At 34.6% G+C, this 12,586-nt stretch overlaps 1 protein-coding gene across 1 annotated transcript in view; it reads right to left on the bottom strand.

Moving 5' to 3' along the window:
- LOC127500238 (uncharacterized) overlaps positions 1-12,586 on the bottom strand; it is a 298,033-nt gene that overhangs the window by 136,942 nt on the left and 148,505 nt on the right. The window contains exons 92-103 of the mRNA XM_051871231.1: positions 11,588-11,761; positions 11,268-11,438; positions 8,589-8,762; positions 8,242-8,418; positions 7,934-8,104; positions 5,251-5,424; positions 4,435-4,605; positions 4,055-4,228; positions 2,051-2,224; positions 1,224-1,397; positions 905-1,075; positions 148-318 (exon numbers count right to left, since the gene is read on the bottom strand). Of these exons, the coding sequence (XP_051727191.1) occupies positions 148-318; positions 905-1,075; positions 1,224-1,397; positions 2,051-2,224; positions 4,055-4,228; positions 4,435-4,605; positions 5,251-5,424; positions 7,934-8,104; positions 8,242-8,418; positions 8,589-8,762; positions 11,268-11,438; positions 11,588-11,761 (2,076 nt within the window). The remainder of the gene's footprint in view (positions 1-147; positions 319-904; positions 1,076-1,223; positions 1,398-2,050; positions 2,225-4,054; positions 4,229-4,434; positions 4,606-5,250; positions 5,425-7,933; positions 8,105-8,241; positions 8,419-8,588; positions 8,763-11,267; positions 11,439-11,587; positions 11,762-12,586) is intronic.

Genomic DNA, 12,586 nt, shown 5'->3' on the forward strand with positions numbered 1-12,586 from the left:
CACACCAAATGCAATGTATAACAAAAAATGTTAATGTTAAAATGTGGTAAAACAATATTGATGGTGCAGAAATATAGTTTGATGGTTTAATTCACTTTCAGATAAAATCTTAAAACTATTGCATTTTAATTTGTAGAAAACACTCACCTCAGTGTTTTCAGTGAATGGCATGAAGTCTTTTGTACATGAATGAGGTGTTCCACTCCTGATTGTCCAGGATCATTTCCTGTGAGATCCAGGTCTATCAGGTGTGAGTTTGATTTCAGAGCTGAAGCCAGAGATTTATAACCTTCTTCTGTGATACTGCAGTCTGAAAGTCTAGAAAACATAAAAACTTAGAATGAACACTAGAACTAAAATAAACACTGCTGTAAACACAGTCAGTTTTGACCTGTAAATAATAGTAAATAACAATAATAATAGAGATAATAATAATAATAAAACTGTGAAGAAAAGACATGCTGTGTAACAGTATATTGGATTTGTATTCGCTCAAAGTGACAGCAGCCTAATAAACCTGCTGCTATCATTTTAATTAAAGAACAAAAGACAAAAATAAAATCCCTCACTGCTCTTGACTCAATAACTTTTGTAACTTTAATTGTAAGCATTATTCTTTATTTAATTATCACAATGAAGATTATCCAGTGTTATTTTACAATTGATTATTTAATTTTTGTAGTATGACCCACCTGAAAAACATAAAACCATGTTTATTTCATTTGTCTTTTCATTCTATTGTATTGTGCCATCGTTTGCTATTTATTTGTTCCTATTTTATTACTACAAAACAAAATTAAAAAACTATCCTTAGATTTTTCCCCACTTCTGAAGGTCAGTGGACTCAAATATATACAAGTGAGTGTTGTGGTGTTGAGTGTATCTGATGGTGAACTGTACTCACTTGAGTATCTCCAGCTGACACACAGGATTCTTCAGTCCCTCACAGATCTCTCTGACTCCTGAGTCCAGCAGATGGCTGTTGTTCAGGTTCAGCTCTTTCAGGATGGTTTTGGAGGAGAGAACAGTAGCTAGAACTGAACAGCTTTTCTCTGTCAGCTCACAATTATTCAGCCTGAACACAAAAACAGCATTATTTATTATTCAGTACATATTTAACACACATTAGACCAACAGCTCTTCATATCTGCTCACACATGTGACTGACAGACTTTTATAATGAATAAACAGAAGTTATAATGAATAAGATCACATTGACTCACTTGATTTTCTCCACTTTGCTATGAGAGTCCATCAAAAGAGCAGAGAGTTTCTCTCCATCCAGATCTCCTAATTTATCTTCACTCAGATCCAGTTCTGTCAGTAATAATGGACTTTTACCCAGAACTTTAGTGAGATACTCACACGCTTCCTGTGCAGCAGGACTTTTCAGAAACCTACAGGAAGTAGAATTACAAATCAGATAATATTCCAATTTTATGCCTTTTGCAGCTTCATCCTGAACGAGTCACTAAACAGAGTAGGATGATTAACTATAAGCATTTGTATCAGTTAATTAAACCAAAATGAAATTTACAGCACGTAATAACCATAAAACAATATACAGAATGCAAACAAACAATATGCCATTTTCATGTATAAGCAAATAACAGTAAGAGAAAATACAGAAATGTGTTTTCATCATTTTCTGTTATTACTTCTTTACACATAAACAAACCACATAAAACAGTATATCTTTAATTACAGTAGCTGATCAAAATTAAAACATGCCCAAAACTAATACTAAAGAAAATGATAATGTGACATAATAATTTGTCCAAACATACATGACACCGCCTGACAAATACTCTGAATCATTATCAGATATTATATGCTGAACACAAATATAACAAAACTACTTACTAATAAAAATAATAGTGGAAATTCTATTATCAGTGCTATAATAATAACTGAATTTTCCCAATGATCAGGCGATAATATCTCAGCCACCGATATATTTTACACCTCTAGTCCAGTGGAGTATTAATGTGAAGTGTTGTGTAATATCTGGTTAAAATCATAGTAATGATAATTGTCTCCAATTTATCACCTGATGGTCTTTAATGTACAGTGTTCAACCTGCAGTAAATCATTGAGCTCCTTCACTCCTGATTGTCCAGGATCATTTCCTGTGAGATCCAGCTCTATCAGGTGTGAAGGGTTTGATCTCAGAGCTGAAGCCAGAGCTTTATAACCTTCTTCTGTGATACTGCAGTCTGAAAGTCTAGAACAGAATAATCAGTTACTCCATATATGTCCTGAACAATATTATTCCATACAAAAATGGATAGCTGAATATGGAAGCAAACAACAGGCCCAACGACCTTTAATATATTAGTCAACTAACCTGAGTTTCTCCAGTTTACAGTTATTTTTCAGTCCATCAGAGAACAGCTTCACTACTGAATCCTGGAGATTATTATTACTCAAGTCAAGATCCTTCAGATAGCTGGAGTCTGAACTGAGAACTGAAGCAAGAGCTGAACAGCTTTCCTCTGTTAGATCACACTCACTGAGCCTGAAAATAATACAAAATGTTATCAAATGCATCATATTCCTGTGATTGCTGTGGTGTTGAGTGTAGCTGATGGTGAACTGTACTCACTTGAGTATCTTCAGCGTTGATTTCTTCAGTCCCTCACAGATCTCTTTGACTCTTGAGTCCAGCAGACGGCTGTTGTTCAGGTTCAGCTCTTTCAGGATGGTTTTGGAGGAGAGAACAGTAGCTAGAACTGAACAGCTTTTCTCTGTCAGCTTACAATTATTCAGCCTAAACACAGAAACAGCGTTATTTAACAACAACTCTTCATATCTACTCACACATGTGAATTACAATACAGAACAAACAGAAGACCACATTGACTCACTTGATTTTCTCCACTTTGCTGTGAGAGTCCATCAAAAGAGCAGAGAATTTCTCTCCATCCAGATCTCCTAATTTCACTTCACTCAGATCCAGTTCTGTCAGTAATAATGGACTTTTACCCAGAACTTTAGTAAGATACTCGCACACCTCCATTGCAGCAGTACTCTTCAGAAACCTTCAGTAAGTAGATGAGAATTTTAGATTAGTTAATTTTACAATTGTGAACATGCTGTTGATCCACACACACCATTTTTTGGAACAGATGGTGTTTACTGTTTAATTTGAAAGTTTTGTATGGTACATGTATTCCTAATTGATCTGCAATGTTGTTAATACAATGCATTTACATTGATCTTGCATATTATATATGATGTTTTATTTAAACACTTCATGACACAACATTTTTGATGAAACACTTCATCAAAATAAGATATGGTTTATTAATGTCACATTGCAGCATTGTTGGAGAGCCGTTAATTTCACTAAGTAAATTTTTTTAAATTACTTGATGGACTTTAATGAACAGTGTTCATCCTGTAGTAAATTATTGAGCTCCTTCACTCCTGATTGTCCAGGATCATTTCCTGTGAGATCCAGCTCTGTCAGGTGTGAAGGGTTTGATCTCAGAACTGAAACCAGAGCTTTATAACCTACTTCTGTGATACTGCAGTCTGAAAGTCTAGGGGGGGGGAAAAAAGAAAAAACAGTTGTTATTCTTTTAGGAGACACAGATTATCGTATCACTAATGGGATTTATGAATGGCTTCTGACAAATTAGGCAAATTATAAACACATTATTGCCATAGAGTGAGCAAAAACGTACAACAATATGATGTTTTTATTTTAATATTGGCAAAATAACCCATAGATATAAATTATATGCATTAACCAAAACCTTATTAAATTAAATAACTTTAATAACCTAATCTTATTAAATTAATGGTTCACCAAAAAATTAAATTCCATAATTTTTCGATTTTGTTATCATGTTGTTATAAAATTTATTTTCTTATGATGTTAGGCAGAATATTAGCCTCAGGCCTCAGTCATAGTTTAAATTTAAAGAAGTAAAATTGAAATTTTGGCATCCAGTCTTTTTTCAGTCAGATTTTTTTCGTTAATCTAATTAAATAAACCTTAATAAATGTACATAAACATGCAGAAAGGTACATAAATGAAAATACACACTTCAGTTTCTCTAATCTGCATTCTGTATTTTCCAACAGAGGACAGATCTTCTTTATTCCAGAGTTTCCTAGTTTATTTCCACTCAGATCCAGCTCTATCAGGTCTGAAGGGTTTGAATTAAACGCTGAAGTCAGAGCAGCACAACCTTCTGCTGTAATACTGTTATTATTCATCCTGAAGAGAAAGAAAACAAAGACAGGAAACATTCTTCAGTTTATTTTTGCCACAATGCACAGTACAGTAACAAAGATAAATTTATATGATAGATCAAATAATCTCAATCCTCAAAAACTTTAAAGAGCAATGACAGTCTTTTATTAGACTTTAAAAATGTAATATACATTTTTTTTGTAAAGTATAAAACAATATGAAATACTCACATCAGTGTGTTGAGTTTACAGTGTTTATCCTGCAGTAGAGCAGCGATCTGATTCACATTTCTGTCTCCTAGTTCACGTTCACTCAGATTCAGATCTCTCAGGAGTAACGGGTTTTTATCCACAATTCCTCTCACATACTGACAGGATTTGTCTGCTTCAGTACCCAAAAACCTGCAGATAAGAAGGATTCAAATAAATTCTTAAACTTGATCTAAGGAAAAATAACATATGACTATTGGCGCTTTTCCACTGTGTGGAATGACTTGGCTCGGCTTGGCTCGGTTCAGTTCAGCTCGCTTACTTTCGGTTTGCTTTTCCACTGCGGTTTAGTACCGCTTCAAAGCGGGTGGGATTATAGACTGATCATTATAGTTGCACCGCCTTTACTGCTGTGGATCCGGTCCTCAGCTACCAATGAGTCACCTCGTCTAAAGACCACGATACAGCCATTTCAAGTCATTTTAAAAAAGTAGTGCGAACAAATGATACTGCGGTGGCTGTTACTGACTATTGAAATCTAGCGGGTTTGGTGTCTTGTGTTTCAAATCAAATGACGCTGGTAGTGACGATTCTCTCTGACCAATCAGTGATCTGCAGTGTTTACATGTCACATTTCATGTCGGTTCGGCTTGTTTGAAACCTTCACCGAAGTGGTAATATTTAAGCGAGCTGTACCGTTCCGTACCGAGCCGTCCCCCATGCAGTGGAAAAGTGCCATATGTGTGTGAAATGGTTCATTTTGTATTAGTGAAATATTGTTTATATAAATAAATGGCCCGCATATCATTTATTTTGTATTATTAGATCATGTCTCACCTCAGTGTCTTGAGTTTACAGTTTGGATCCTGTAGTAAATCATCAAGCTCCTTCACTCCTGATTGTCCAGGATCATTTCCTGTGAGATCCAGCTCTATCAGGTGTGAAGGGTTTGATCTTAGAGCTGAAGCCAGAGCTTTATAACCTTCTTCACTGATACTGCAGTCTGACAGTCTACAGAAAATAAATTTGAAAATTCAAATAAAATGTATTTTACAATAAATATCACTGCAAAAAAAAAGACTTTACTACAGTATCATTTTAAGGGGGTCATAAGCTGCGTTTTTTAAATTGTATAATGTTTGACTGTGCATGTTGACTGCAGCACTACAAAAATACTCAGTACATATCAAACCTTCTGTAACAGACAAAGCAATAGTGACACAAACATTGTTAATCACACTTGTAGGTTGCAACATTACACTCGGATCCAATATAGTCGGCACTGCAATAATATTTTATTTTCAGTCTCTCCAAAAAGCCTGCATCGAACTGTGTGTTGTTTAAAACTAATCCAAAGTAAAATTAAGCTAACAAACAAGCAGTGTCTTGCTAACACAATCTCATTGGATCTTCATTAAAAATAAAGTCTATCCACGCTTTTTTAATGTCAGGAGGAAGGCAATGCAAAGACTGTCTTTCCACAATTTGGTACTTCAAAACGTCTTGTAATCCTCAGAGTTGTCTCTATAGTTTTGTTGCTGGAGTCATCCTGTATTTGCTTCACTCTTGTATTTACTACTACATGACATGCACAAAATCGGTGGGCAAGGCTAAAGAGGCAATAATGTATAGGTAGGCACTGATCTTCTGCAGAGGTGTTTTTTTTTTGTTGCACTACTATGTAATGTGACAAAATCTAAAATGAGTCCTTTTCTGAGCTTGGTTTCAATAAAAGCTGTTTTTGGACTGATGTAGTGTTAATTTTATCAGATATTTTTTAATTTAATTTTAGTCTTAGTCAAATGTAACTTTTAGTTTTTATCATATTTAGTCAACCTTGTCCTGTTTTTGTTTGGTCAAGTCTGAGCATTTTAGTCTCATTTTAGTCAATGGAAACTTACATATTTTCATCATACTGTTAATATGACTGTATAAAGGTTAAAATAATAATAAAAAACAATATTATTTTGCTCAATTTTAATTGATTTAATTAATTAAAAATTTATTTTTACATTTCATCAGAAGTTGCTCTTTCACCAGTAAGCACAAATCAACAGAATATCGATTCATATGCATGGTTTATTTTGACCTCATAGTGTACAGATTTATTAAAGACTATCAATTACAGCCTAAGCTAAATAAACACCAAAGACTTTAGATATACTTTTGCCCTGTCTACATTATGAAAACTGGTAAAACAAAAACCTACTCTCAAATATTATAACAGAGAAATTCCTAATAGTAATTCCAATAATTCCAAGTTGCATTAATGTTTCTCTATTAAAACAATGGCAAAAAAAAAAAAAAAAGACTGTACATATTGCCACACAGAGGTTGCATAAGTACAATCAGCAACTACAACTGCAAACAATACAGTCGAGATCCATGACAGAACACAGACTGGCTGAATGACACTTTCATTTAAGCAGAATACCTCAAATGGAGATCACTGAACTCCTCCTGTTTTGGCTCCTCTTTTTTTTTTTGTTAAAGTTTTCGTTCTTTTAACTACATTTTAGTCTTGTCTTTTTTCGTCAACAATATTTCATGTTGATATAGTCACAGTTATCGTTTAATGGTCTTATCGTCTCGTCATCTTGTCTTAGTCAAGGGAATAAAACCTTAATTGACGAACATTTTTCTGTCAGGACTCGGGTTTGATCTTCCTTCTGTTTTCTACTTTTTCTCTGTTTGTTTCTATCTTTTCCATGTGCATTTATGCACAGCTGTTTGTGTTTCACAATCGGCGCATCTGTTCGTTTGCACTCACCTGTCTCCCTTTATTGCTTGATTTCTCTGCTAGATCTATCCTTCCTTTTCCTTTGTCCTCTGCCAGTGTGTTCTGTGCTGTTTTGCTGTTCATCTGCCTGTTTTTTCTTGTCTAGTTTTGTCATATTATTTGGTTTGTTTCTTTTTTATCTCACTCATTTTTTCTCTGCCCAGTTGTGTTGCGGTTTCCTGTTCCTCTCCAGAATTCACTGGTCTCGGATAGCTCTCGTGTTACTGACCATTTGGACTGTTACTGGTGCTGGAGTTTGGATTTTCCTGGGTTACCGTTTGCCTCACTGGACTGCTTTCTGCTGTGAACACCTGCCTGTTTCTGATCGTGAGTTGGATGTCCCTGTTGGTTCTGTTTGCTCCTCGCCTGACTATCCTGCTTGTCTGACATTGATTCCCACCTCACAATTCGCCCTGGACTCTGAACCCTGCCTGCCTGACTATTTTCTTCGGCAGCTTCAACGGTCTTCAATTATTATTTCAATAAATTGAACTTAAGCATTCTTCTGCTTTTGAGTCCTTCTTCCTCAGATTGTCACATTTTCTTCATAGATTTCATTAACAAAATTAACATTAGACTGATGAGGAAGTTTTGAGTTCTGAAATTTACAGGATATTTTTATAGTACATTGACACCTTGTATGTCAAAAGATCAAGAAAAAATTTATTTCTCAGTTCACAACCTCTTTAACTTTGAACAAAAGAAATGTTATTAAATCAAACAATAGTTGATTGAACTCACCTGAGTTTCTCCAGTGTGCAGTTTGTATTTTCTAATGCGTTCTGGAGTTTCTTCACTCCTGAATCCTGCAGATTATTGTTGCTGATGTCAAGCTCTTTCAGACTGGAGTTTGATGTCAGGACTGTAGCGAGAGCTGAACAGCTTTCCTCTGTTAGACCACAATCACGCATCCTAAAATGATGATCAGGAGAGGGAGAATTTAGAAACACAAAATACTTGACGCCAACATGATTACTAAAAAATGTTGTTTTTGTCACCAGATGTCTTTAAGATGCTTTAAATCTACTATTAATGAACACAATACTCACATCAGTGTGTTGAGTTTACAGTGTTTATCCTTCAGTAGAGCAGCGATCTGATCCACTCGTGTGTCTCCTAGTTCATGTCCACTTAGATTCAGCTTTCTCAGGAGTAACAGGTTTTTAATGTGAAGATCTTGAGTCAGATATTTACAGGCTTCTTCTGCATCAGGACTTTGTAACAACCTGGACAAAGTGGAAGTACCCTGACATTACCTGCTATATAGTGATGTATGCTCACAATGTTGTGAAAGGGCTTCAGTCATTTCAACTCTAATTGTTTATTGACAGTTTAATTCTTATCCACCTAAAATGGTTTTAGGACTGTTGAACATTATTATTTGAAGAACACTCACCTAAGTGTCTTGAGTTGACACTCTGGATACTGTAGTAAATCATTGAGCTCCTTCACTCCTGATTGTCCAGGATCATTTCCTGTGAGATCCAGCTCTATCAGGTGTGAAGGGTTTGATCTCAGAGCTGAAGCCAGAGCTTTATAACCTTCTTCTGTGATACTGCAGTCTGAAAGTCTACAGAAAATAAAAACACAAATTTAAATTAATATTGCATTTGAGATTAATTCATCACTGTAATATCAATAAATATGACTAAATAACGCTACACTTTAATTATCAGATTATTGTTACGTATGGGTGGTTTGAGTTAGCTTGATCTTAAACTTAGATTGTTATAGTTAGCCTATACATATATTATTTAGTTTTCACATCAAGAAAAATGTTCCTTTAAAAAAAGTCTGCACCAATGGAAAAAAAAAAATGGAAAAAGCCCAACCCCAAATTAAAATAACGATTTATTAGGGGTGTAACAGTACACAGAAGTCATGGTTCAGTAAGTACCTCAGTTTTGGGGTCACGGTTCGATACGAGTTTGGTGAAATAGAAAAAATGGTCACACTTTAGTTTAGGGTCCAATTCTCACTATTAACTATGAACTATGACTTTGCCTTTGCCTCAATAAACCCCTAATTACTGCTTATTAATAGTTAGCAAGGTAATTGTTAAGTTTAGACATGTGGGAGGATTAAGGGATATAGAATATGGTCATACAGAATAAGGCATTAATATGTGCTTTATAAACAGGGGTGCACATAAGTTTTTCAGTCTGGTTCTCATGAGAGCACCTGGTAATTCGGTTTGGTGCTCACACTGCACATAGTGTGACCTATTAAATATAACTATAAAAAGTTAAATAATTAATAATAGCATTATTGCACTTTATTTAGTTAGTTTTTTTAATAAAATAATGAACAAAATAATAAATAGTGTGATAATACTATTATATTTTAAAACAAAAAAAGAAAATCAGTATTAAATAAAAAAAATAATTATTTTATACAAATATTTACATTTTCTTTATTTTTTATATGAATTTTCAACATTTTCAAACCTAAATAAGCAAGCTTTTATTTTGGCGGGTTGCAAGGAAGTCTCCATCAAACGTTGCAAATTAAACTTACAGACGTGTACAAAATTGTTGCTACCCTTGATAAATATGATCAAAGATATTAAATAAATAAATGTATAAATAATATAGATAAATAAATCTGCATTGTTTATCCTTTTGATCTTTAATTCATAAAATTAGCAAAAATCTAACATTTCATTGAAGGAAAAGAATTGAAAGTAGGGGGGAAATTGGAACAGGAAGTCATGGCTGGACAATTTCATGTTCATGATCACCCTGGTGTGCTAAAAAAGATGTAAATATGAATGGGAATACTTCAGAGATATTTTACTCAAAAATTCTAGGGGTGCCAATAATTGTGGCCGATGTGTTTTGGAGAAAAACATTTATTTCATAATTTGATGCCCCCCCCACTTTCAAGTCTTTTCCTCAGTTTGTTCTCTTGATTAATGACACTGTTCACTGGTTGTCCACTTAGGGTATGTTTACATGGCAACGATGTACTAAAATCAGACGACAAAGTTGTCAAAATGTTCCCCATTCACAAGAATCTGCGAAAACAACTAAAAAGGCTGTATTATGCTGCCAGGCCAGTAGTTGGCGATGTCACTTTGCCAAGAAACAACCCACGAAAACATAATACACATGCATGAACACATAGTATGCGTGTGCATGATGGCACCATTTTCAAAAATTTGTGCTTTTGTTGTTTACATGGAGACTGTAAAGGCATCGTTTTTAAAACCTTGCACTTTGAAAGCAGTTTATAAAAGCTTGCATTTTCAGGCCTTCAAAACACCATTGTTGTTTAAATGAACAGTCAAAATACATAAAAAGTTTTTCGTTTTCAGTTGAAAATTGTGTCATGTAAACAGCCCCTTAGTTCTTCTGTGAATTTATACTCCCTGTTTGGTTCAGTTCTTTGACTGGTCTTGTCTTGGTTAAGTGGATGTGTTTTACCTGTGATTCTCATCTTTATTCTGTGGATAATTGTATTAAAGACAGGCAAGCTATTTACACAGCCACGCGTGACAGCCTCTAAGTTCTGCATCAGTTAAGGCTTCCACATATTTTGAAGCTTAAAGAAACAAATGAACTTGAAACATAGAACAAGACTAAAATACACCTTATCTCTGCGCTTGAAAGCACATTTTGTGAACGAATTATTACAACATTTATTTATTTTATTTTTTTCAGCATGTCATGTATGGGGTCCCATACAACCACTCATGTGCAAAATCTCCAACTAGGCTGTGAAAAAGAGTATTTACATGTTTTCAAACAGTTCATCCTATTTAACCAACCCTATTCATATTTTTTTATTGAATGGCATTTATCAAACAAAACCAGAGCTACTCAATATCAATCTCCAAACCCTGTTCCAGATTCCTCCCCTGCTATTCAATGTCACTTAGCAAAAGAGTCAGTGAGCCTCCAAGGCAGTGTGTTATATATAACGGCAATAGCTGTGTGCATGTTAACAAAGTGTGAATCTTACTGGTTGACCAGTTTTCTTTATAGTGCAATGAAAAAAATAACACCTCTCCAGTAAAGAGAAAAAAATTCATGTCAGTCTGAATGAACAGCAGTTTATGGTGAACTGTACTCACTTGAGTATCTCCAGCTCACACACAGGATTCTTCAGTCCCTCACAGATCTCTCTGACTCCTGAGTCCAGCAGACGGCTGTTGTTCAGGTTCAGCTCTTTCAGGATGGTTTTGGAGGAGAGAACAGTAGCTAGAACTGAACAGCTTTTCTCTGTCTGCTCACAATTATTCAGCCTAAACACAAAACAGCATTATTTATTATTCAACACATATTTAACACACATCAGATCAACAGCTCTTCATATCTGCTGACACGTGTGACTGACAGTCTTTTATAATGAGTAAACAGAGAAGTTATAATGTATAAAATCATATTGACTCACTTGATTTTCTCCACTTTGCTATGAGAGTCCATCAAAAGAGCAGAGAGTTTCTCTCCATCCAGATCTCCTAATTTATCTTCACTCAGATCCAGTTCTGTCAGTAATAATGGACTTTTAACCAGAACTTTAGTGAGATACTCACACGCTTCCAGTGCAGCAGGACTTTTCAAAAACCTACAGCAAGACGACAACAATTTTAGATTAGATAATCTTGTAATAATTGTATACCTTTTGCTGCTCCCATCCTGCTTATGGGTATGAGTGGACTAAATCAAATATAGAAAAAAATATAGATCATTCCCACTTGTATGTTTCCATAGTTAGTGTATGAGTGTGATGTAGGGTTGTGAATCGAAAATCAATAGAGTAAGAAAATTAAAATTCTTCTTATCAATTCCTTTCTGTGGATTGTAATGTGACTTTAAACCATTCAAGCTGACTGAATAACTTTTGTAACTGAATTTGTAATGCATATCTTACATTTGATTACAGTTTCTGTACCTGAATATCTGAAAATCTTAAACATTTGTATCTTTTAGTTGTATTAATTTGTGTTATTGCTAATGTGTTTATTTGTTCTCATTTAATTGCTGAGTGTTTCTTGTCTTTAATAATGCTTGAAATTTAAATTAGTTAGGCTAGTTGTTTTTGCTGTGGTATTTTTGTTAATTTTTGCCTTTAGATTTTTGTTCATGGTATTGATGACGTGAATGATGTCAATTTTTATTTTTATTTTTTTTTTACCTTATTGGAATCGAAACTAGGAATCGATAAAAATCGGAACTGGAATTTCTAAAATTCTGATTCCCAACTCTAGTGTGATGTTCCATTCGGTTTTCAGTTGTTCCTAGAGTTTGGTATTTGTTTCTAAAGCATTCCTTTTAAGTTTTAGCTTTATAACCATAAACTAATGCTGACATAAGTCTGCAAAGAGTTTGTGTGTGTGTGTGTGTGTGTGTGTGTGTGTGTGTGTGTGTGTGTGTGTGTGTGTGTGTGTGT

The sequence above is a fragment of the Ctenopharyngodon idella genome, chromosome 18 (assembly GCF_019924925.1).
Source record: "Ctenopharyngodon idella isolate HZGC_01 chromosome 18, HZGC01, whole genome shotgun sequence".
Taxonomy (NCBI): domain Eukaryota; kingdom Metazoa; phylum Chordata; class Actinopteri; order Cypriniformes; family Xenocyprididae; genus Ctenopharyngodon; species Ctenopharyngodon idella.